This window comes from Mastacembelus armatus, chromosome 9 (assembly GCF_900324485.2).
Source record: "Mastacembelus armatus chromosome 9, fMasArm1.2, whole genome shotgun sequence".
Taxonomy (NCBI): Eukaryota; Metazoa; Chordata; class Actinopteri; order Synbranchiformes; family Mastacembelidae; genus Mastacembelus; species Mastacembelus armatus.
Genome location: NC_046641.1, coordinates 8,025,350 through 8,050,184, shown reverse-complemented (window position 1 = coordinate 8,050,184; position 24,835 = coordinate 8,025,350). Strand labels below are relative to the sequence as shown.

Sequence of the window (24,835 nt, the reverse complement as noted above, 5' to 3'; positions counted from 1 at the left end):
AAAAGGAGAACTCCAAGGAAAGCCTGTGTTTGATTACACTGACAAAGCATTTTTACATTTTATGCTATTTTCATTTGGTGAGAGGGGACTCTGCTGGACTCTGAACTCTAACTCAATTATAAATCCACAAGCCGTACCGTGGAGTTTTCATTTTGAGGAGTGTGTGTACATGTGTGCATGTGTTCATTTGCATTAAAGAGCCAGCCGCATTTGACCGCACTGACTGGGTTGAGTTCAGAGCTATGCAGGGCCCTTACTGAGTCCTCCATTGAGATGTATATACAGTGTGAAGGTCTGAAGTGATTTTTTTTTTTTGTTAAATTCTATATTTTATCGCTTTTGTAGACATTTTGTTGTGGGAAGAAAAAAATAAAAGAAATTTTATGGGTGCATTTCTGCCTTGTTTTTCTGTCTGACACATACACAGTTTATTTTAGCCAAACATGAAAAACTTATTCTTGTAAATTAACCCATAATATGTATGTGAATAAAAATCACAACAGTAATTATTAGTATCTCAATACCAAATCATTTATATGCAAATTACAACAGTTGCTGAAAAGGAGATACCACTCTCCCTGTTTCCACTGTTGCCACTACAAAGGAATCAAGGCTAATACAGGACAGAAAGACAGTATTTTGTAAGATTCACATTTGTTTGACTATGTGTTCAGGCCGACATGTCTTGGCACATGTCTTTTTTTTTCTCCATACTTTCTGGGTCAAAGGTCACGCCCTGCTTTCATCGTCCTCTTCTTCTTGTTCCCCCAACACTGCCTCTGCCTCGCTGCTGTTCTCATAGCTGTCCGGACGATTCCTTAAATCTGAACAACAGAAACATCAGTTTGCGACATGTCGCTCCAATAACAGTCATTACCACAAGAAAGAGAATACTGACACGCCTGGGAGGAAGTCCATGCATTCGGCATGAATAATTTGGTTTGATTTGTTGGAGAAATCTTGGAGAGGACACAAGAAGAGGAAAAGGAAACACAGCGCACCTTTGAAATATCAAAACAACTGTGTCTGACTGTTTGTGTTTGTTTGCCGTGCTTGTTTGTTTTTGAGCACACTTTCTTTCTGTGCAGTTATCCTCTAGATGCCAGTATTGTGTCTACCCAGAGACGTTAATTAATAGCTAATCAAAGCTAATGTCTCAGCAGCACATCGCCAGCACAAAGACATGATTAATACGTAATCAAAGGCCGTGCAGCACAACACACAAAGCAGGGCCCACCCCCGTGCCTCAAACACTACTGTTATTATAGAAATAAACGAACACTCGTGGCTTAATTAGCTGGCTGTTGGTGTGTGCTGTCTTCATTTGAAGTTAGTAGGGATTTATCTCAGAGCCAATGTTGGCCCCCTTGAGTGACGACACAGAGGTGACATACGAATACACGGATATACACATGTGCACAAGAGAAGAAAACACATACTGAGAAACAAAATCTTCCGTAAATACTAATCCACGTGTCACAGGCTTGTTTAAACGCAGGTATAGTACATTCTCCAAACAGCTGAATAAGGTTAACATGCACATGTTGTCATGCCACCTCCTGTACATTTCTGACCTTTCAGGCCCAGTCTGAGGCAGCAGTCATTGCAGGAGTGTTTCTGCAGAAAACTGCTGATGGCAGCATCTCCAAGGTTGTCTGGACCAAAAAGCATCACTCCTCTGCTACCACTGCAACAGGCCGCAGACCGTGCAATAGTGACACAAAAAAAGCCTTTTATCAATACATATTTGAGATCATCTGAAGTTTTAAAGTCAGATATCATTAAGAGATTGATAGTCTAGATATAGATGCAGAAATGCTGTCTGTACAGTACCTTTGCTCATCTGCCATAATGACTGTTGGATCAGTCAGCTCCTCTCCTACTCCTGTAAATAAAAAACATAGAATATAGAAAGATGAAAAAGACACATACTCATGAACTCACATGCCACAAATGCAGACCGAAGAGGGATCTACCTTGTATATCGAGCACCAGCAGTTCTCTGCATGAGTACTCATAGGTCCAGTGGGAGAACGCCAGCAGCATTTCTTCCAGTGAGCAGCAGGGGGTGATCTCTTCCCCTGTGTTGTTGTTGTATTTCCTGAAGTCACCAGACATGTTCCTCTCAATAGTCAGCCACTGACCGTTTGAATGCCAAAGGACCAGCCATACATCTAGAAATCTGGTGGAGAGCAAAGACAATTAACACAGACACACATTACACATAGACAAGACAAAACATACACACACACACACACATACACACACCTTGGTGAGTGGTACATATCATCAGGTTTGACCTGGTTGAATACTTGCATCATGTTCTGGGCTGCTCTCTGCTGCTGGATCTCCTTTAGAAATGTCAAACAGAAGCTTATTAGACAGTTTAAGCTATATGAATGTAAAAAGAATTAAATTTGTGCATATGCATCTAAAAAGGTGCAGGTCTGTTCAGTGAACTTGCTGTCAGCTCTTAGAAATGTCATCAACAACAGTTTAGTGATCCCCCGTGAGACTGTTGGTGCACTTACCCTTAAACAAAGCTGCAGTGCTGTGCTGCCATGGAAGTACTTCTGCCAGGCACAAACCACCTCTGGCCTGAAGGCTTTGACTACATATACCAGACCAGGCCTGAGCACGTCCTGTTCTGCCCATGTACACAACACCCTGCAGCCCAGCCGGAGACCCCCATCCAGAGATCCGCTCTCACTGGAGAGGGGCTGCAGCATTGCAGACAGGCCTCGTGGTGACCAGGAAGAGTCTGTACTGCATGTAGAGTCAGCTGCAGAGGGCACTTCCTCCAGAGGGTAAATGCTGACTTCTTCACCTCCTGCAGTGAATAAGGAAAAATTCAATAATGTGCATTGAATGAGAAGGAAAGAAATTCAAAAAACATATTTTACACAAACAAAAAAGTCACCCAAAATGGAAACAGGAGTGAAGGGGATGGTATGTGCCAGTCTCATCAGGTTGTTCCTTTCCATGGCTGTTAACACAAAAACCCAAAACAGTCAAAACATATGAGCTAATATACCAGTATAATTACTTTTAAAGCCCCAGAATAACAGATGAGTCCATTTATTAAAATGTTAAGTTTCGGTGTATATAATAATACCTGAATAGTGTGGGTACAAATTGTCAGTGGACTGGAATGAGGAGCTCTTGACTGGATCAAGCAAAATAAAAGGAAATGAAAACTGTAACTACATAAAAAAGAAATGAACTACATATTTTTTCAAAATGTATCCAAACTCAAAAATACCTTCTGGAGCAATGCTACTCTGTACACTGCAACATAGCAAAAGAATGTAATTATTACAGGCTTAAAATGTTTTGAAATTCACAGACATTAATTCAAAATAAAAGAAAGGCAGACGTACGAAGACCTGCGGCTCATGGATCTGGCACAGCTGTTCCACGTTGAATGAGTGGGGCTCCACACATCCTTAAAGTGAATGCAAAGATAGTCAGTCTGCTCTCATTGCTATGAGACACTCATATAAAATATAATATTTTCTAAAATATCTACAAATACTACAGTATTACACATAGTAAATATTTACCTGATGGGAAAACACTTGCTTCTGTAATAAATCCATGGGGTCAAAATCTGAAACCAACATTACACATTGCATATTTTATTTTCTCTTTATTTATTTGGCAGGTTTAAGTAAACTCAGAAAGGCCTTGGCATGACTCCCTTATTTTATCCACTACTTTTCCACTCTGTTCTATTGCACACACATATTCAATGGAATAACGCATGTTTACAATATTACTAATTAATATGTGGTGGATTGAATAATACTGTGGCGCCTTACTGAGCTGGCTGAGGCTGGTTGAAGCTGACCAACATGTAGATTCTCCTCTCAACCTCCGGCGCCTTCTCCAGCAGGCGTTAGACAATTGAGACTTCATGGTGGCCAATTTTTCAGAAGAAGTAAAGGTGGAGAGTCACACAATAGAAAAGAAAACAATTAGTGCGTTGGTGTCCTGCTAAGCCACCATTGAGAAATTTCAATTTTAATGATTAATTGAAAGTTTCAACAGTATGCCCTAAAGAATCATCTTGTGTCACATTACTGTATCTGGACTGCCTTCTTGTATCTTCACAGTCTTCCTGTTCTGGCTTTTGCCTTTGCTGTCCAAGGTGTGTGTGAAGTCAGAGGACCTGGACCACTCTGCATAAACAAAATCACACAATATGTTGCAAATAATTCACATCGCTTTGTGTATTATTAGATCTAGTACTTTGGTAAAAATGTGATTAATATTGGCACACTTTGAATGTTTATGGTAACGATTTCTGACCTAGTGTGTATTTATTGATTTGTTTTAAATAATAAACTAGTAAAAAATGGGTTTCCTAACCCATTACCAGCAGAACAATACCTGGGCTCCTGCTGCACTCTATTGCAGTGTCGTCCCTAAAGCTCCTCCCAGCAGACAAACTCTCTTTGTTCATTGGTTCGTCAAGAAAAGGAAATGATCCCCTCAGCGGACTGAGTGGTGCCCCAGAGAAAGTCATATTCTCCATGCTGGATGACAGAGACCTACAGTGGCCATAGGGATACTCTCTGGACAGACATGTCCACCTGGCGGATTTTACAGATCTTCTCAGTTGGCAGGAAGGTCTGGACCGAGGGACTGGTTGGCTATCAGACTGAGAAAAGGCAGGATTTATCAAACCCTCAGAGATGTCTCGAGGGCTAGACAGAAGGACAACATTGCTAGAGGCTCTCGATACTTCCATATTAGTCAGCTGTTTGTGTGTATTTTCCTCCTCTTGCTCTTTCTCATCATCTTCCTCTTCTTCCTCTTCTTCCTCCTCTTCCATGGAAGTTTCCTCCTGACTGGGATAGAGGTACGGGTCACATGTAAAGAGTTTATGATATGGTGACTCCAAGGCTCTGGTAGAAAGAGGAGACCCACAGCAGGATGGTAAACAGGACTCACAGGGTGTCTGATCCCTGAAACCACTAAAAGGAACTCCGTACAACTGAGAGAAGGAAGCATGGGATCCAGGTCTAGAAACTCCCTGCCAATTGTCACTGGGATAATTAAACTGTGAATCCTATGGAAAAACATAACATTTCAATAACAATAATAACATTTCAACATGAAGAGGTCGTAGGTTATTACTGTATGTGGTGGTGCTGCTGGCATAGCACTGAGATGATAATGCAAGATATTAAAATGATGATGTAATACCTATTGAGCTCCTGTAAGAGCATTCTGGCTTACTGAGGTCAGGTTTTCAACAAACTCATTTCTCATTTTCTCTCACCTACCACAACTATTATTATGAAATGTCAAGAAAAAAAGTAAACAGCAAGCACCTGTTTTGCTCCTTCGTTTCCCTCCTCAGTGTGTCCCTGTCTTCCTCCCCTGCTCACCCTGCCTCCGACATGGCACTCCTGTGATGCCGATCTACCCGGCACCACAGTATAGCCCTTCAGCAAAGAAGGTGGGGTACTTTTGCATGACTTGGCCATCAGTCGTCGCATGTTAAGTACATCACAGTCTACTCCACTTCTGTGCGGGAGGGTCCAGCTGTGAGGGAGGATGTGCCGGGATGCCGTGACAGGGCGACACTGAGCCAGACGTGCCTCCTCCTGATGTAGGCTGTCAGATGCAGAGAGCAGAGTGAGGGTGTCCACGGCCAACACTGAAAGGTCCTGGAGTTGACCCAGCTGGCAGTCCAACTCTGAGAGGCTGTTCTGAATGAAGACGACCTTCTCTGAGACCTCTCCCACCATCATACACATCTCCTCTGCTCTAGTGGAACAAATATTTTATATTAATGTTGTTACATGTCTTTTAATCTCATTCATAATGTGGGAATGTGACTGAATTTTTAAAACCACTGAAATGAGACATTTTATAAATAATAATATATGTCACAAGCAAGTAAATACAATGGAGTGAATCTTGTGTCCTGGCAGACACATGCACAGAGACAACATAAATGAAACTTATATTTTGTTTTTGAAAAGAAATCTGATAAATAACAAAGTAAGAAAATCCTTCTTTGTACACAGGTAACATGAATATCACTATTTACATGCATGTCATGTGACTCCTCTGAGTAGAAAAATTGCCCCTTTTAGACCGATACATCAAATTTACCTCATTATCTACTACCTTCATGATCAGAAAAATATCATAACAGGCGGAGCCACTATCCATGTTATGGCAATATGTTGGGTTTAACTTTGGCTTTATCTAGTTTATGTAATCAATAACTGTATAAGGACCCATGTGAAACAGATCTAAGAGGCCAGTTAGTCTCTACTAAGTAGTTATAACCCTGGGCCCTGGTGCTGGAAGGTCATCTTCTACAATAACACAAATTGAGAGCCATCCCTTTAATTCCAAAATCCCACACCAACAATTCATACAAATCATTCATATTATTCAGAATATCAATCCAACCTCTCGGCTGTGGCTCTGATCCTGTTAATTTGACTGCTGTGGAGACCATCACTCTTCTCATGGAAGTAGGCTTGCACACATTTCTCCTCAAACTCATGGAGCGTCTTGTGATCCTCAAGGCCCAGGTAGAGCTCTGGTAGGTATGAGTAAGATGGAAGAAATTACTTTATCACTAGATACATTCCTGTGAACTGATCTGTATGATGTATGTAACTGCTGGATAAGTTCTCTGTCCACACCCATACACACTACAGTACTCACTAAGTCTAGAGCCTCTCTCCTCCTGCTCAGCATCTCCACTAACTCTCCTGTAGATGGCTCTCAAACCCAGAGTTATGTGACTGAGGAGGATAAGGGGCGGAGGCAGCCAAGGCTTCTCCTGATAGGTCATGATGTAGCGGTAACGGTTGTACTTCCACAGTTTATTGGATGTTGATGCCATATCAAAGTAGACATTGCTGTTATTGAGAAGAAAACATTTATGTAAATAAAAACACTATTTATCAAACAATTTGGTCTGTCATATATTTAAAATTTGTTTTATAAACATGCTTACTTAAAAAATGCAATAAGCACGTTGACCATGATGATATACTGGAAGAACATATAGACGGCCTGGAGCATTGGCGTAACAAAGGACGCAGGAGGACATGGGTTATCATTCTCACATGCTGTTAACACAGAGAAACACACACAGACCTCACACTAGTGGCAATCAAAACCTTGGAATACACTGTAAAATGACAGTCTTTTACATCTTGCAAATATGAGCTAGTGATCCAATTATGTTTGGTAATGCATCTACCAATGTGACAAATACTTAAGGGCCTGAATGCGTTTTTTTCTTAATATTTTACTGTACATTTTGATTCAGGGCATGATTTGGCATAAAACATGTAGGACTAATGTATGACTTAGAGACACTACCGAAAACTAAAAATAGAAAAAGATGAACTTGGAATTGTTGAGTCATTTATATTGATATATCAGTCCTGAAACAACAAAGATATTCACCCCATTTACTGTTAGCCTGTAATAAATATCTTATACTGTAATTAATATGATTCAAATGAGCATCACTTGAAATGAGGTGAAATTCTTTACCTTTTACTTTAATTTTAATCAAATTCCAGGATTTTGCTTTAACAAGGTTTTTACATCACCTCATCTGTATGTGTGTCTTCTTATGTGGCAGAGGACAAGTGGCGAGTTGACACCATGCACCACTAAGACACTCAACACCGAAGTTATCTAAGTTAAATTCTACCAACTGAAATTAATTAAACTTCAAGTGTTTTCTACTGAAGCACTAACGATCGATCTCCCCAGCGTAGACCTCTCCAAAGATCATCCAGTAGGGTTGGAAGACTATATCTCGAGCTAGGCTCCACGATGGCTCCTCATTGGGGGATAGGATGGACTTTCTGGACACCCCGAAGCTCAACAGGACAATTGCCATCATCACAACAATGTAGAACATGTTACTAGTCTGGGCAGACACATAGAGAATTAGAGTGGTAATTAAAAAAAATCCAACAAGTCCTTCTCACTTCCAATTTTGTGTTTTTAACAAGCATTGTACAGTCTCTACACACCATCTTAGTGATCATGGTGAGGTAAGGGCCAGCATGCTGATTGACAGCCAACAGATCCATCACCCTGATGAACCAGAAGATAATGTCCAGGCAATAACTGATACGTCCTGCTGTCCGGTAGGGATCGGCTTGCCAACGCAGTGTCAGTGCAGCCAGGAATAGGAGGATGGCAATGAAATCTGATATGTTCCAATACTCTGAGAACCAAATCTTCAGCTTCTGGCTTAGCTTCCCCGGCTGAGACACCAGAACCTAATTAAGTACATATAGTTGGATATTTTTTGTTTTGTAATTGCAGTCTATTTACTTCTGTTGTATCATCAGTAAACTTTAGTGGTGCTTTCTGTCAGAAATGTATCACAGATTTACACACCAGCACCCACCTCTCTGGTTTTCTCCACTGCAGTGGACAAGATGTATGCTATGACCAGCCACTCCTGGACGCTGGGGTGATCCTCCATCTTCACCAGGACAACGTAGGAGAATAACATCAGGAAGGCCAAGTAGGACATCTAAAGTCAAAATGGAAAGAGGCAAAACATTCAGAGACACCAAGTGATGAGAACAATGTACATGAAATAACACACATGCTCCCTCATATCATCTAGAGTATGTACTGTGTTTTCATGAAGAGAAATATTTTACATTGATTGACAAGTATGACAACACGCCCACCACCTACTGTGTGAAACCAGAACTTAACAACAGGAGCTGTGTAGAATTCATAGAGTTTTGTGATCCAGGACAGACACTGTGCCATCATACAGGACAGAGTTTCTGACACAGGACCAGGACATTTCTCATGGAAAGACAGGCCTCGCTCTGCATCCTGACTGTCCTGTGAGAGTAAAGCAGAGTGAGACAGAAGAAGAGAACGGAGGACAAGACATAAGAAGCATGATAATTAGGCTAATGAGATCACAGTTCCACTTTGACAACAGATCAGATAAGTGTACTACTGGTACTTTACTTTGTGATCATGTGCTGGCACTGACTTCACAGAGTCAAGTCCAAACAGCATCGCCTCATGGGACTGTGGTACATGGCACATTTCAGCTTTGCTTTTAAACTCCAGTAGCAAGATGGCAGGGGGCACAAGAAGGCTCAAAATTATCTGAAGGAAAGAAATAACAAATATGGAAATCCTTCAAAGTTACAGGCTCTCAGAATAATCACAGATTTAGTGTGATCAACCAAATCTTTATTTCATGCAGAACACAACACACTGTTCCCTCCAAAGAACTTCACTCAGTCGCTTCCTATATGCTCAGGACATATGGGCAACATGTCGTGCTGAATGGGTCAGCAGAAGGTGTACACCCCAGGGGCTAGGGGCTATATCTCCCACAGTTCTTTCAATACTAATCTAAATACTTACAGTTTGGATTGTATCTACATGATATAAAACCATTCTTTTTACCTATATATGTGTTTTTATAGCAATGCAAATAAATCATGCACCAAAATAATCTTTGTTGTGAGTTTTACACACAGAGAAAATATAATATAAACACAACCTTTATCTGACAACACCTTTAAGATTTACAATGTTTACCTTCAAAAAGGAGTTTTTTCTCATGTTGAGCGGCCCTGTCCAGAGATCTGTGAGGAGTGTCTGAGTGCAGGAATGTGAGACGAATGGTCTGTGACACGATGAGACAGCCATCTGCAGACAGGTGAAGTGGCTCCATGCCTCCATCTCTGAAGTCAACAGCTTCATGGCCATCTGCTCGTTCTGACGAAAGGCACAGTCTAACAAGTCGACCGCCAGCTGACCAAACTCACTAATTCACAGGAGGGACATGTCAGACAGGCAAACATCTGCAGGTTTTCATACAATCAGTGGCATAAAGAAAAACCCTGTGCACAGTAGACATTCAATTTTAAAAGTTTTCCGATTACTGAAATAATATTTCAATCAGAATTATACACAGTATATTAAACACAGAATATCAACCATGACCCATTGAAAAAAACAAAGAAAATGTAGACTCGTTCATTTGAAAGTTAAAGCCTTAAATGTTACAAGTGAGTATCTGTAATTTAAAAATGTATACACTCACAGTGAATATGCCTTCAGTCGCTCTGCAATGTTGTCATCCATATTGCTCTGACGTGCCTCAAAAGCCATGGAGCGGTAAAGCTTACAGGCCACTGTGGCGCATGCCAGTGCTTCCTCGCCGTGCTGCCACAGAAACAGTGCCATCTGCTGCCGCTGCTGAAGTACGGCCCATACAAACAGGTCATTGAAGTTAAAGGGAATGAGCAGTGGAGCATCACCAAGGCCAGGGGTTAATGTCATCTCTCGACTGCTCCCAGGAGACGTGTTTTGTTCCTAGATTGATGGTATGGATGAAAATAATGACGTGAGGGAGGGAAAAGAACAAAAAAAGAAATCAGACAGTGTGTCCAAACTTTTGACTGGTAAGTGTTGCAAACTGCTGTTTTAAAGGTGTGAAGATCACATTAGAGGACCACACAGTGCTTAATACAAACAATACCATCATTGTACATAGACTAAGCTAAACAGGACTACAGAATTTCTCAGAAACCACAAAGTATAAATTTGAATCTCACCAACCTTACATTTGTAGGGCTGAGCAGTTCTAAAAAAATGCAGGTCCTGAAGACTCCTGCTCTTCTTAGATTTTAATCCCTGTCTCTGTTTAGACAAGGAGGTGGAACTCTCTCGTCTACCATCCTATAAACAACAAAACAACAGTGTGTTATTAATATATGGTGAGAAAGGTCAAATGTAGTTAAGATTCAAAAAGACAATAACCAAGTCAAACAGTTTTTACGATGTATTTAAGAACACAGGAAATAAAACAAAATTCTGATTATCAGTGCAGACTTTGTGCTTTGTCCTGTAGGCAGCTCTGAAGTGTTTCCGTGTGTAGGTGCTGCGGTATGCTCCTCCTATGAGGTACTCTATCACCAGGCCCATGTCAATGAGAGAAAGGCGGTAACCTATGGGAAGAGATGTCTACTCACATAAGCACACACACACACACACACACACACACACACACACACACACACACACATACAGTAAATACACATGTAGTCAAAATGTATATATACACACCAGTAGTATAGATGTGTTCTTATCCTCACTTCTCACCTGTTTCGCATCTTCAACAAGGTGGCGCAAGAAACGGTCTGTCTGCCCCTGTGGCTGTGGAGAGAAATTTTGATTATTATTTAGAGATAATAGAGAGGCAGAAAATACTAACTGTGAAATCAGAGCAGAAAAAAATCCACTAGTTACTTTTTAACATATTCCTGTGTTGCATATACAAGGGCAGCTATGGGATCAGTGTGTTTCTAAGGGGGACTGATTATCCCAGAGATATGAATAAGTAAAGAGGCTTTAATGCATGAAAAAATGAAGGCATCTGGAGAAAACCAACTGAGTGAAGTGATGACAAAAAGTTCTGTGATCTCACAAGAATCCTAAAACAACAACTGGGAAAATACACTGGATGCAATTGACCACAAAACACGAAGGATTTTGGTACAAAACTCGTATGTGCATTATTGTGATTCCAATCAAAGCCACAGCTTAGATGCATCAGGAGCCATAAACAAAAGCTCTAAATTTTTGGTGTTTGTATAGCAAAGTTAGAGCCCAGGGAAAATTAAAAAGAGGGTATAACACAGCACAAGACTACTGTGGAATATAAATAATTTCAGATTTTTTTGATAATAGCATTTTATTTATGTGAATGATGTATTTCTATCCCTGATTGATGAAACAAACATTAGATGTAATAGTCAAATATATTGAAATAACCGTGTTGTAGAGCTCCTCAAGGCGATCCACAGTGAGGAAGCGGCTCATAGTCATGCTGTTGTCAATCAGCAATTTGACAAAACTGACACGATCCATCACCAGAGCGTCCAGCATGGCTTGTTCCAGGGAACCCACCTATGTACAAGGCATTCAGTGATCATAATCACTACGACCAAACAGACCAAGCAAATATAAAATATCTATATAATAAAATGTACAATATTCCTAATGTACAGTTATAACCTACATTACCATAGTACTGCAATTAACCCTGAGCTTGCGTTAGTTTCACCTGCCAATGTTGTCCATACACCAGGATGTCTTTCTGTGCAATGTCAGCCCTGTCCCATGCAAGAGCCATACTCAGCTGTTCTGCAGGACTGGCCTTGGTGCCTGTTCATCATACACAGCAAAAAACACACAACAGTTTCTTCATTTCTAGACTCTTTTAACTTCTAGCAGAAGAAGCATTAATAAATGCTCTACTATTTGAGCGTGATGATTGTTGATCAAGCTGTCTAGACATAAAAAGAATGCAGCAGATTGAATGTTGTTAATTACTAATGTTGTTTTACTGCTATAATCATCACAACAAGGTAAGGAAAAACAAGTACCCTTGAGTGTAGTGGTCAAAATGGCTGCGTCTGGTGACATCTGATCTTCTGACTCTGAGTCAAATATTGTTATCTATAAGTCAAAGACATACTGAATAAGTAATGTTTGAGTTGAGTCACTAGCCATACACTGACTAATGCTATTTTACTTACAGAGTGTCTGTAATCCATACATTGCAGGAGGAGACTGTAGAGCCAAGAGGCTTCTTCTGTCTCTACTCCAAACACATCTCCAATCCTGACAAGAAAGTCCTCTTTAATGTCTGCATCCAAGTGCCTAAAAAATGCATCAAATATGTAAGTTAGATTTATGACCTGTCGAGGGCTGCGACTAACTGAAAGATAAGCAAACATACTTGTCAACAGCAGTCTGTTTATGTAGGAAGGCAAGAAGGTCTGCAGCCCTGCCCGATCCCTCAAATACGAACACTGGCACAGGGGGGACACTGCTAACATAGTCCAACACTGTGGACACAATGGCAGGACCTCCCTCCACCACCACACACACCATAGGCACGCCCTGGTTTAGTCCTACAGAGATGTGAGGAGTGGGTGATATATCAGTCCAAATCAAATGTCTGTGCTTTGTTAACTTCCTGTACAAAAACACACACAGACTCACGGGGGTGAATCTTCTGTAACTGGATGTGTTTCTCCAGCTTCCTCCTGAAGCCTTGCTGGCAGCCGTGTTTCCCCATCGTCCCATCATCCACCAAAAGAAAATGGGAGTGGAAACCATTAAGGCAGGCCTTCTTGCTCAAGGGGTTCCCTACTGGCTGGTAGGGCCTGAACAGCTGAATCATGTTGAGAGAAAGTCGCCTCAGGAGCCAATCATAGTAAAACAATGCACTATGATATGTTAGAAACATCTCAGTGTTTAGGTGTTAATCAAAAACAACAATCATTTGAGTACTCACATCTTTGCCTATAAGGTCCGTGTTGTTGTCAATCACCCCCCATGGTGTGATGCCGACTGTATTTCTCTTCCTCAGGTCATGGCTCCCAAATGTTTTGACTGCATCTCCTACGTACTTAGACACACCTAGAGGACATGTGCAGCTCAACAGTATAAATAAAGTATTTAGCCTTGGTGTTGCACAACAATCAAATTCTTCTGCAAACAAATTTTCACAGGATGGCTCTATGTTCACACTGAGGAAGAATATACTGAAGTTTTTAAAGCTGAGCAGACCCGCTGAAGTTTACATAACCTAAGAAAAAAACACCATGTACATTTACAAGAGCACAGAGGAAAGAAATGTACATAAATAGAAATGTATTAAACTGCCTGGTAATGTGAGTGCACACCCGAAAGTAGTCCTAAATGCTACTGTTATTCAAGACTAATAAGAGCCACCCACACCCAGATCTGAAAACCATTTGTAACAGCTACCTGTATTAATGCCATCAGTGAGTATCCATGCTCCTGTACTGAGGGCAGCTGTGATCAGCCCTTTGCTGAAGGCCTGTTTGACTTTAGGAGGCAGGGTGAAGTTTTCTGAGCCTCCCTGGACAATCAGGAGCAGTTTAGGTCTCTCCATCTGCCACTCTCTCAGCATCAGTTGAAGCAGCAACTCTGGCTTTGAATCCACAGCCACACGCACATACTGCGTAGAAACACATGGAACTGAGAGGCTCCTTGTGCTTTTCTCAGGTAATGCTTTTTTGAACATTTTCACTAGAATTTAAAACAGATACTATCTTGCTAATGTCTGCTTACATCACAGCAAAACTAGGTTTGTTTATACAACAACTAAAATCCAGACCCTGTCTTTGTCTAAGATGAGGATTTACCTCCAACTCAGGGGTAAACCTTGTAAAAAAAAAAAAACCAATAGGATGAGAGTTCACTTTTATATAACTTGAAAAAACAAGCATTTCTTTGGTCTGAAGACACAGATACAGTTACAAGACTCACAGACCTTGGCCCGACAGACACGTGTGGCAGTGTCCTGAAAGTCTATGGTGCCATAGGCGTTGGTAGGACTGGCTTTAGTGTGGAGCTTTATGGACCAGTCCTCTTCCACGTCCTGACCAGGACCAGGATAGACGGATATGGGAGGAAGGGATTCAAGCCATGAGTGTTCTCCCATCAGCCGACCACAACAACATCTGGCCAGTAAAAAAAAAAAAAAAAAAAAATTAATGAAAACAACGAACTGCAGATGAGAAATGGCTTAATTGTCAAATGTTCCCAATCTTGTATCAGAAATATCACTTATTTCAGTACCTTTCACCTGTTTATTCAAGTAATTAATTAGAAATGTTGGTGAAAAGTCTGTGATGTACAGGACTCTGGGCGTCAGCGGTGGCTGTTTTAAAGTGCTTTATAAATAAAGCTGGATTGGATTGAAAAAAATCTATACTTAATAGACCTTGAGGCTTAGCAGAGAAATATAAAATTTCTTAGAATCAAGAAGCAGCATAGCATGTTATAAACATGATGCAAATTCTGTTTAATTCTACTAGGCCTTCACCATCTTCCTAAGGAAGCCTTGAACTGAAAGTTAGAAAAAAATATTTTGAAGTTATACTGTAGTAGTTTTTGACGTAGCATAACACCTTAAAATCACACCACCATTAGCTGCCTTCAGGCCGTTCCTGTCTCTCTCCTGCAGTACTGCATACTGTTTAGGGATGTGCAGAAAGTTCAGTATTTGCATTTGTGTCTATCTTTCTTGAGGCAGCAAAATTAGCTCTATCTGATTTTGACTGCTGCAAATAACAATGGCAAAATTTTCAGTGACACTGTTTATAAAGCTACAGTCACAATATAAAAGTAGAATTGTTATCATATAATTCACAAGAACCTGGAGGCCACAAGAGAGGACTGCCCACCGCTTTGCCTATTTAAGCCAGGCTGCTACAATTCCTCCCCTTTTCCTGTCTCCCTCCCTTCCTCTTCACCTCCCTTTGCCTGACAGTCTACATCCCCGTGTTTGCTTGTGTATTGTTTTGCATCTCACAAAACTGACACACCTTCCACATACATGCATTTGTAAACACCTACACTGCCATACTTTACTTTTATTCTGTCATATAGTAATAGAAATACAGTAAAATATTTTGGCATTATCACTCTCCATATTCTGATACATAAATATAATATGCAGTGAAAATGTAGGAGAAAACCAAGAGGGAAAAAGTTGGAACAGAGGGTGTTTGACATACACAAATCAACACATTAAGAAAAGAGGTACACACACTAGGGGAGTACGTAGGGGTTTGAGGATAGTATAAAGTCACACATAATCATACAAAGTATAAATTATACCTGATTAGGTTTTGGCATACTTGACATACTGGAACACATCTGTGGAAAACAGGAAATAACACAGTGTCAAAAACTCCACATGGCCCCTATTCCTGGAAGGAAGAGCTGAAGCCAAATAGTTTTGCACTCACAAAAAAATTTTATCTCCAGTCACCGCCGTTAATATTATCCAACCAGTATTTCATTAGAGGTAAAATAAAGTGTTCTCATTTAAACACTCAGATGCCAGATTACCTGTGTAGGTCCCGAGAGGAAGGGATAAACTTCACACACTCTCTCTTTGAGAAAGTTTCCTCAATCCAAGACTTCCGTGACTGGAATAAGAAGAATAAATCGTTACTTAAATTACAGATCCTGGAGCATCCAAGCACTATATTCTCAGCTTCAGTGTGAAACACAACCCCCAGTAACAAAACACACTACTCCTGAAATAAAACGCATCACTGACCTTCTCACTGAAGCTCATTGCAGTGCCGGCAGCAGCCTACATACTGAGCCCAAAAGAAACTAATTGTAGGTCCCTCCCTGTGACTAAAGCAGTGACGGGACGTGTGAGCTAACGGTCAGCTTCTCATTCAACATTACAGAAGTGTTTTTTCCTGCTTCCCTTGTTCTTTAAAAGTCTGCCCTGCTCCTGAGCTCTGATTCCCAGTCAGGTTCAACAATGGCCCGACTGAGGAGAGCACTGTTGATGGGAAACATGCACACATCCACTTCCTGAGATTAGTACACATGGTTAGGTGCTGGTGTGCTCCCTCCCTAGGTCAGTTGTGTAAACAGCACACAGGTTTCTGAAGCGTAGCTGATGTTGCTCAAAGTGTTTCAGCAATAAATGACGAGTTTACCACGTACCCAGTCACGTGACTATTAATGACCATAAATAAACACTATCCTTTGCTCCTCTGGGAATTGACACTAAGAGGCCTATAGTAAAATAATTCACTAGGGTGCAATAAACTATCCTACAAACAAGATGACGCCATGCTAATTTATTCAGAGAGTAAAGGTAAGATAAAACACATTAACACCACTTTTTATACCAGCATTACTTATATAAAGTTAGTTAAACAACATACTGTAACTAAGAAGTAATGTTATTTATCTCAGGTGTGTGGCAGAGTATTAAATGCACAGTAAACAAATCTTAGTAAAGTACTTATTTACATGGCCTTCATGTTAACTAACGTAGCTTATGTGTTTTAGCTCATATAAAACCACAGCCAAACTCTGCTAAGAGTGAGCTATTAGCCTTAGCGACAGGTTAACAGGTTAATTATAGACATGGCACCAAGTTTCAAACCCATAATTAGCTCGATGAGCAATTTGTGTAACTTGACCTCTTCAATGCATATGTTAGTTTTACAAAACTTACCATGGCTGTACACCTGGCTCAAAAAACGATTACAGACATTTTGAGTCAAATTCCACTTCTTCACCATCGCCCCCTCACAAAGACTGGCTGCCTTATCTTCAGCAGCTGATCCAAAGGTCGGGAAAGCCTTTCCAGCAATCCTGCAAAGTTTATGACCTCTTCCTTCTGACACACTCAGCTATTTCTCCCCCTGAGCTGGAATCACACACCAGACGTTTTATTATTGCTCCTGCTCCACAGACAGGGAGATGTGAGGATCAGGCTTATAGGGGGCTCAGCCCCCAGAGGAGAATGGTCATTTATAAAGGACCTTATGCCCAGGGGTCCATGTGCTACCTCCTTCTTCTCCTACACTGCTTGTGTGATGGAGCAATGTGTTTGCAAAATCTGACATTAGTTACTAACAGGCCTATTGATTAAGCACCGCTAAAAAGGGTTTAAAATAACCCCTGGTGAGGATGGCAGATTTGTGCCAGCTCCCTCACTACTAGACAGGACACAGCATCTGCAGATAGAGCGTATGCAGTCAATAGGGATCAACCTGAAGGCAGCAAGGTTTGGGTTGCATGAAGGAATCCTTTTCTTTTTCAGAACACAATCAACTATACAGCAATCATAATGATTATTAATATTTCCACAGCTGGCTGCTATGTGTAGCACTGTTCAGTGATTTAACTGTGTACTGTCTTGTAAATTGGTATTTAATGTGTTTGCCATGACCTAAGATACACAGAACTTTAGATTTTTTAGTTTAACAGGACAAACTTAATTGAAGGAAACCTTTGAACAGCTGACCTTCTGAACTTCATTCAGTTTTCTGCTGATCAAATGCCATAGCCACTGAAAGATTTAATGCAGTAAACAAATATCACAACCCAAACAAGCAGTGTAGAAAACTATAATCTTTTTCCCTATATTTTACTATCATTTTATTGAGAATGGAAAATTTGACTGGTGGTGAGATGTAATAACATATAAAAAAAAAAAAAAAAGCATACATAACATCTCTGGTATGAGTTACACCAAACAATATAGTGCAAACTGACCTGTTATGTGCAAACCCAATTGTTTTGACATTATTCATAGATGCTTATAAAATATTTCTGCTTGCAACAGAAGGATTTGGTAGAAAACAAAAAAAACAAAACAACTGTCACTGTCGTACACCAGGCTTGCTGAAATACATTTACGACAAACAGGCATCCACTCACAAAGCTTTACAGAAATGTCACCACAGTTTTGGTCTGCACTGTGCAGATCTCATGGGTGTTTGCCTTCTGTAAGTGATTGAGATTTTTACTCCAGCATGAGGTGCACTTAGAGTAATCAATTACTACTGAGTTACTGTGGGCCTGTATCGGTGTGATGGGAGCACCTTGACAGTCGGCGACATCAGGTTGTTGCACTCCACCTGGACACATTTCTAGCAACCATAAGGTGCTTTTGATGTGTCTATTTGCTGAAAGCATCACAGTTTCAATGTCACATTTGCCAGCTGAGGTCAGGACAGACTACTACAGACTAGCTGTGTCCATCATCTTCAGGTCTCCATGGCATCAGAAGAAATGTCTTTGACGTCTGACTTATCTTTTGTTTGGGAACAGTCACTGGCATCTTCCAGCAGAGACAGGTCTAATTCAGGCAGTGGGACCCTCCAGTACTGGAAGGAGTTATAAGTGCAGTCTTCTGTGTTCATGTCTGCATCAGCCTGAAAGGAATAGGGAAAGTGTGAGCTCAGGAGAAAAGCCCAAAGCAATAACAGTTTCAGGCTTCTTGTCCCAAATCTGGACAAAAAGCTGTATTTGTTTTTGACAGCGAGGTATGCAGCGACATCTAGTGGACTTTTCCTGCAATGAGACAATTGAGTTAGCACAGTCGTACCATCCACAGACTGACAAAGTAACCAGTTTTGACCGTGCTTACTTACTTTATCATTAGCTTTAGGTATAACAATCTCTGAACCCTCGCAGTTCCCTCGGGGTCGCCTCTTGTGGCCTGTGCTGGAGCTGCGACGCTCCTGGAAACATCCAGAAGTCTGCACCGTCACAACATGAGCCGCATGCTTCCTAGTGTCGCAGTGTGTGGTCTTGTGATGCAGACCTGCTGCTGGTTCTTCTGGTTTCTCTGGGTCTTCGAAGTAGTACGGCCTCTTTCTGCAGCGGCTGCCCAACAAAGCCAGCAGGGACGGCGGGCTCAGGCTCACACCCCCGACCGCAGCCATGCTCTCCAGCTGCGGGTCAACACCGCAGACTGAGCGGTAGCATCTTTTGTAGGGAGAGTCGTGCAGCACCGTGTCCTCGGCGCGTCTCTTTGCCATGAATGTCGGCTCGGCAGTAACCTGATAATAAACCACCTCACACTTTAACACACTTTAACATGGACACCACCTGTCTCTCGCCGCTTATGTCAAGCACTCACTCAAGTCTCCTTCACACGAAACGCTGAGCATCCGTAATGAAGTTAATAACAGACAGTCCTGCCGTCCAATCAGAGGACAGCACTGAGGTTTATCCCCGCCCACAACCTGCGCACTTCCTGTGGCGGGGATATTAAAGCTGACCCATGCGTACCTGGATGTATTTCATACGGAGGTTCCCTGTATTACAGTAATACAGGGATTAGCCTTTAAAGTAGCAACCATGTGCCTTTTTAACTACTCTACACACACTGTTTCCAAGAATAACAATATGGACATGGACTCATCTGCCTAGCCTTTTTTATAGAAGGCAATTGGATATATCACAGTACTAGTGGAAATATAAATCTATATAAATTAATAAACACTTTCCATGTAGCTGCTTCAGTTTCAGGCTCCTGGTATTGTGCATGCTGGGTGTGTGAGATTTTAATGAAGCAGCTATTTTTAATGGTTAGGTTAAATCAGTTGACCACACAGACATTTGCAGTCATGTATCACTGCAGCAGAGGAGTACTGGACACAGACTGGAGCAAGGGTGTTTAATAAGCCTTTTCCACAGCAGGAATTTTGATTTGTCAAGGAAAACCATGCATGTTGCTAAAAACATTAACAATGACCGATCTATTAACATTTACCAGTAAGGGTATGGTCACTTTTCTGGTATGAGGAGTGGGATTGAGAGCTGGATTTGTGAGTTGTACTGTATCTTTTTAAATGACAGTAAAACCTTGCAGATTCATAATTTTAAAATGCTTGGCTTTATTCCAAAGTGTAATTAGAAACCAGAAAAGTTGATGAAAGTCATCTTCAACTTTAAAACAACTTATTACTGAAAACCTCAAACATGCTTTGATTATATTTTCAGATATGACTGATGATCAATGCAAATAAGTAGCTGTAGTTATTGGCACCAAAAAACAAATTTCAAAAACAAATATTTACATGACATTTTTCTGTTGCACACACACACACACACACACGCACGCACGCACGCATACTCACAGGTAGTCAAAGTCAGTGGAGATGAGACTGCATCGACCACCTTAATAATTAAAAAGAAATATACTCTTAACATGTTGTAGCTGACCCACAAATTAATAAAACAAAATAACAGACAAGCATCAATGACCCATCTCTAACCAGGGATCAAGAGATAGTATCTAAACATTTCTCTGCGTTATGGATAGCATAACACTGCAATACTCAATTTTATATTCTATAGTTTTAGCCATATTGAGGTGCGTAAACTGCCAAAACAACAGGGCCTGTGGAGTAGCCCATTTCTCCACCAGATGCATCATTAAAATATATATATGAAAAAATAAAATAAAACAAAAAATGTATGTCCATTGTTTTTTTCTTCTGTCAGCGTTCGTTTGGTTAATCCAATTTCTTAATGTTCCTCTAAGTTCACAGTTTCTGTTAAAGGATTTCCTGTCACGTAAGTCTGTCTGTGCCCTCTCTCCGTGGTGACTTAGCAGCTGGCGGTGAACTCTGCTGCTGCTCATCTTCTTTATTGTTAAAGTACAGGTCTGCAGGTTTTCGTGCCACAAAGAAGACACAGTCATAAACATACCTCAACATAGAGCGGTCGTTCTCTGTGTAGGTGGTTTGCATTGACTCTTTCTCTACCTGCAGAAGAGAAATTAGTACTGCTTTACAACCAGACTACAACAAGATTCTTGAAGGGAAATATGAGGCTTAACCATGAATATGAATAGCCCTTGGTTTACCTCGATGCGGAAGCCAAATTTAACCATTGCCATCCTAATGTCTTCGTAGCTAAGTTCAACTGAGAGCTCATTGGCCATGTTCTCAAAGTGATACAGCAGTGGACCTGAAGAAACATTTAAGATTTAAACTTTTGAGGTATGCTTACTGAGACAAAAAGATCTCTATAAAAGCATTTTCCACCTTGGTCATAAAACTGAGTCATATAGCAGTACTCTGACTGAAAAAAAAACACACAAAAAACCTTTTTGGAAAAACATTAACATTGGCCTACATCTCATCTGTGTGCCATTTTTAATTGTGCATCTTTTTACTTCCTGGTGACAGGCCCATATATACATGTAATAAATAAAATCACTGTCAATAATCAGAAAACATAACTTTATCAGATTTGTTTACACTATGACATGAAGATGTAGAGACTCCTGATTTTTTGTCCACCTAGTCTGAGCTACTCAAAGTCTTTCGCTTGCATTCCCTAAATTGGAGAAATGAAAATCATGATGTATTTGTATTTTTTAACCTCACCAGTTCCAACAGCAAGTTATCTACTCATGGGAAGCATTGTGTTTCCCAGTACAGTTTATGTGTAAGTCTCCTACACAAAGTGACTCACCCAGGTTGATCCACACCCCACCAGGCTTTAGAATCTTCCAGATGGTCTCCACATACTCTATGACATTATGAGCTGTGTCAATAAAGAAGCAAGTAGCCACACAGTCCCAGGAATCTGACAGAAATGGACAACATAGCATTAAATACTATTTCTGAGGTGATCAATTCACCAATCATTTTGCGCTTTGAGGACATTCACACCAAAACAATCAATTTTCCTTAGGGTTAAAATTAGAATTACATTAAAATATGTATTTTTTTAGAGAAAAGATAATCTTTTATACAAGTAGGCTATTTATAATATCATTGTACAATATAATGAAGTAAACCAATTATGCCCTCAATGTTTTGTTTAATAACAAAAGACGTTGTACAGCTTACTGTGGAGAAAATCCACCATGGGAGTTAACACTGCCTGAAAGGACATTTTGAGTGGAAGTGCATTCTTGCAATACCAAGATTTCAACTTCCCAAAGGGGCTGAATACACAGAGCTGCCCAAAGTCTCTCAACCATATGTGTTTTCCAAGATTTATGCATTTTGACTGCATACTTACATACACAAGGTGGTAACATCACCACAACCATGACTTACCTGATTCAGTGTAGACCTCCACAAAGTCACCTGCTACCATGGAGAAGTCTGAATTTAGCGGTAAGCTCTGAGGGTTGACATCAGGGAATCTGATTGGTCGTGTCTGGTCAGACGATTTCTTGTTGTTGCTAAACTGGTGGATCCAAGGGTACAGGATCAGAGCGTTCACCTTTTCACACCTGAATGGAGCAGTCCAAATTTATAAAGATAGGTGGGCTGACATAGTATTCTGAAGAGTATCAAGGTGTGCCGCCAAACAACTGACTACGATGTGTTCTCATTTTTCTTAGTAATCACTGACAAAGAATGAAGACATAAATTGAGTGTGATTAATACACAGTTCTATGTGAAGCAAGAGAAGACATTCTGCATATATAGGAATGTGATAGTCCCTAGGTGTTGTGTTCACAGGAGTGTTAGTGTATGCCATACCTATTAAGAACAAAGTTTGAGGAGAAGAGCATGAAGAGGCTCCATTCATTGCCCTGGCAAATATAACCCAGCCGAGCTATCTCCCAGGCTAGACGGCCAAGCCCGGCACCCGGAACCAGCACGCTCACCTTAGACACATCACTGACATAATAAAATGCATATATCACATGGAAAACACTGACCAAGTCACATAAGCAAAATTATTACAGTGTTTGTTTGTATTACCATGTAACTACAAGCTTTTATTTCTGTTTGTTCTATTCTGTCTGTGTGTTTCCTACTATTGGTCACTGGGGAAGAGTCTTTGGATCTCTCGGACGATGGGCTGGTAGCAGGAGTCCCTCTCAGCCTGGCCTGTCTCACTCCAGTCCCTGACAAACTGCTTTATGGTGGACTTAAGCTTGTCCATGTCAAAGGTAGTGGATGGCCGCACCTTCCTTGGATCCTTGGAGGAATAATGAAAAGAAACACATCTACATAAACTGTTCAAGCGAATCACAGTAATTAAAACTAACACCACACAAAGCTGTGTGTATATTGTATGCATTATGTACAGAGGAGGTCCTGGTTTAAGTCAACCCTTACCCTCTCGCCATATTCGATGTTCTCAAACATGTGGAGGCTGTTGTGAATAATGGCCTGCAGCACCTCCTGGTTGTGGTCTGCACACTGGCTGATCTGGGCCATTTTAGACAAAACTCCAGGCAGCAAATTCTGGTGGTGCTGCGGTAGGCTCCGAAACTGACGCTCTGCACGTTTAACCTGCTCCTGGACATGGACCCTGACATGATGAGTTGAGAGCAAAGGTTCACAAGCTTTTTCATGTGATGTGTCCCCATCTAAAGAGGTAACACAGCACAATATACATCTGGGGAACAGCAGGCAGGCCTGAACTGAACTCTTTATTATTACTGTGTGGATCTAATGCTGTGGTCAGAATGGACCCTATATTATTTACAGTTTATTATTTATTTGATGGCTTCAGGTGACATTCCCACATCGTGTTATTGTTTCCTTAAGCTTAACCTGTGAGCAGAGTTAGAGGGACGAAGAGTTGAAGTAGAGGTGGAGCAAGACACGAGTGGAGCTAAAAACAGAAATGTAGCTATGTCACAGGAGCCGAGTTAAACACAAGCTAACCAGTGCTTGACACAGATGAACTGATGTCATCACAGTGAGCAGCTTTCCCCTTCAAACCAGCTATGTGTCCTTTGCTTTTGTTAAGGGCTAACAACATCGTTTACTAACACAAACTGTCCTACTTTAGTTTAGCCGTTTTTCATACCTGTAAAACCTAAAAGCATCGATTATTCTCCAGAAATGCTGCCTCTCCAGTCTGGTCTCCTCCTCGGGGCTGAATTTCATCCTTTCTTTGTGAAAATATGGTCCAGCTTTCACTCCTTCTCCTCCTCTTTCGGCCATGTCTCACACAAACTTGCTGCCATCCAAACACCACCACGTTCTTCTTCGTGGCGTTTATTAATTCCAGCACACCAGACTCACCAGTGCCTGATGCTGCCACCCACAGGCGACTCTTAGGCAGCGTCACAATCAGACATATGCAGTAAAGGCACAGAAGAAAACTGTGTGATCGCTGTACGGGCTTATTCAGCAGATGGAGTATTCAAGATTTACCTCAGGGGCTTGTTTACATTTAGACACTCACACAAAAGTTAACCAGCTGAAGTCAAATGGTAGGTGATATTCTAAATTATGGTAGGTAGGCTACCAACTTTGATATAGACTGGAGGAAGAAGGTAGAATAGGACTTTAAAAAAATGTGCTGAATGACTGAAACATTTTTATTATGCAAATCGGCATTTATAAAATTTATGAATTCCATTTAATAGCCATAATAATGATATCCAATATTCATATTCACAAGTGAGGACCACTGCCATAGCAATATTTCAATAGTGACAGACCTTTTGTGAGCTCTTAGCCTATAGGTGTCAGTG

The 24,835-nt window shown here is 40.9% G+C and overlaps 3 protein-coding genes across 11 annotated transcripts; all 3 read right to left on the bottom strand.

Annotated features, from left to right (window-relative positions):
* Positions 1 to 379: 379 nt before the first annotated feature.
* trpm6 (transient receptor potential cation channel, subfamily M, member 6) lies at positions 380 to 17,335 on the bottom strand. 8 transcript variants are annotated; one of them, XM_026320644.1, is made up of 40 exons: positions 17,087 to 17,335; positions 15,949 to 16,028; positions 15,715 to 15,753; positions 14,363 to 14,552; positions 13,834 to 14,047; positions 13,358 to 13,482; positions 13,063 to 13,234; positions 12,797 to 12,971; positions 12,594 to 12,717; positions 12,441 to 12,513; positions 12,119 to 12,219; positions 11,827 to 11,961; positions 11,155 to 11,208; positions 10,885 to 11,016; positions 10,612 to 10,731; positions 10,094 to 10,365; positions 9,586 to 9,814; positions 9,001 to 9,144; positions 8,713 to 8,868; positions 8,414 to 8,542; positions 8,031 to 8,282; positions 7,750 to 7,924; positions 6,992 to 7,106; positions 6,697 to 6,893; positions 6,436 to 6,568; positions 5,340 to 5,778; positions 4,393 to 5,074; positions 4,084 to 4,181; positions 3,822 to 3,912; positions 3,564 to 3,610; positions 3,381 to 3,445; positions 3,263 to 3,288; positions 3,116 to 3,166; positions 2,921 to 2,986; positions 2,532 to 2,830; positions 2,269 to 2,351; positions 1,977 to 2,182; positions 1,834 to 1,885; positions 1,575 to 1,687; positions 380 to 824 (listed from the first exon to the last, which is right to left on the bottom strand). In XM_026320644.1, the coding sequence occupies exons 1-40, from the start codon at positions 17,087 to 17,089 to the stop codon at positions 730 to 732; spliced, it is 5,952 nt and encodes a 1,983-aa protein (XP_026176429.1). In that variant the 5' UTR covers positions 17,090 to 17,335; the 3' UTR covers positions 380 to 729. The 8 variants fall into 8 exon arrangements, 6 of the variants coding, with proteins under 6 accessions (XP_026176429.1, XP_026176428.1, XP_026176431.1 ...); XM_026320643.1 differs by lacking the exon at positions 17,087 to 17,335 and adding an exon at positions 16,163 to 16,481; XM_026320646.1 differs by lacking the exons at positions 13,834 to 14,047; positions 14,363 to 14,552; positions 15,715 to 15,753; positions 15,949 to 16,028; positions 17,087 to 17,335 and having other exon boundaries at positions 13,063 to 13,289; positions 13,358 to 13,456.
* Positions 17,336 to 17,926: 591 nt separating this feature from the next.
* On the bottom strand, positions 17,927 to 19,514 carry LOC113138329 (uncharacterized protein C9orf40 homolog). Its single transcript, XM_033325393.1, has 3 exons — positions 19,505 to 19,514; positions 19,014 to 19,424; positions 17,927 to 18,794 (listed from the first exon to the last, which is right to left on the bottom strand). The coding sequence occupies exons 2-3, from the start codon at positions 19,401 to 19,403 to the stop codon at positions 18,627 to 18,629; spliced, it is 558 nt and encodes a 185-aa protein (XP_033181284.1). The 5' UTR covers positions 19,404 to 19,424; positions 19,505 to 19,514; the 3' UTR covers positions 17,927 to 18,626.
* A 726-nt stretch (positions 19,515 to 20,240) lies between these two features.
* carnmt1 (carnosine N-methyltransferase 1) lies at positions 20,241 to 24,341 on the bottom strand. Of its 2 annotated transcripts, XM_026320653.2 has the most exons (9): positions 24,163 to 24,341; positions 23,463 to 23,658; positions 23,159 to 23,322; positions 22,878 to 23,018; positions 22,446 to 22,624; positions 21,853 to 21,966; positions 21,239 to 21,342; positions 21,082 to 21,137; positions 20,241 to 20,547 (listed from the first exon to the last, which is right to left on the bottom strand). In XM_026320653.2, exons 1-9 carry the CDS (start codon positions 24,297 to 24,299, stop codon positions 20,520 to 20,522), a joined length of 1,119 nt encoding a protein of 372 aa, XP_026176438.1. In that variant the 5' UTR covers positions 24,300 to 24,341; the 3' UTR covers positions 20,241 to 20,519. The 2 variants fall into 2 exon arrangements, with proteins under 2 accessions (XP_026176438.1, XP_026176436.1); XM_026320651.2 differs by having other exon boundaries at positions 20,241 to 21,137.
* Between the last annotated feature and the right edge of the window lie 494 nt (positions 24,342 to 24,835).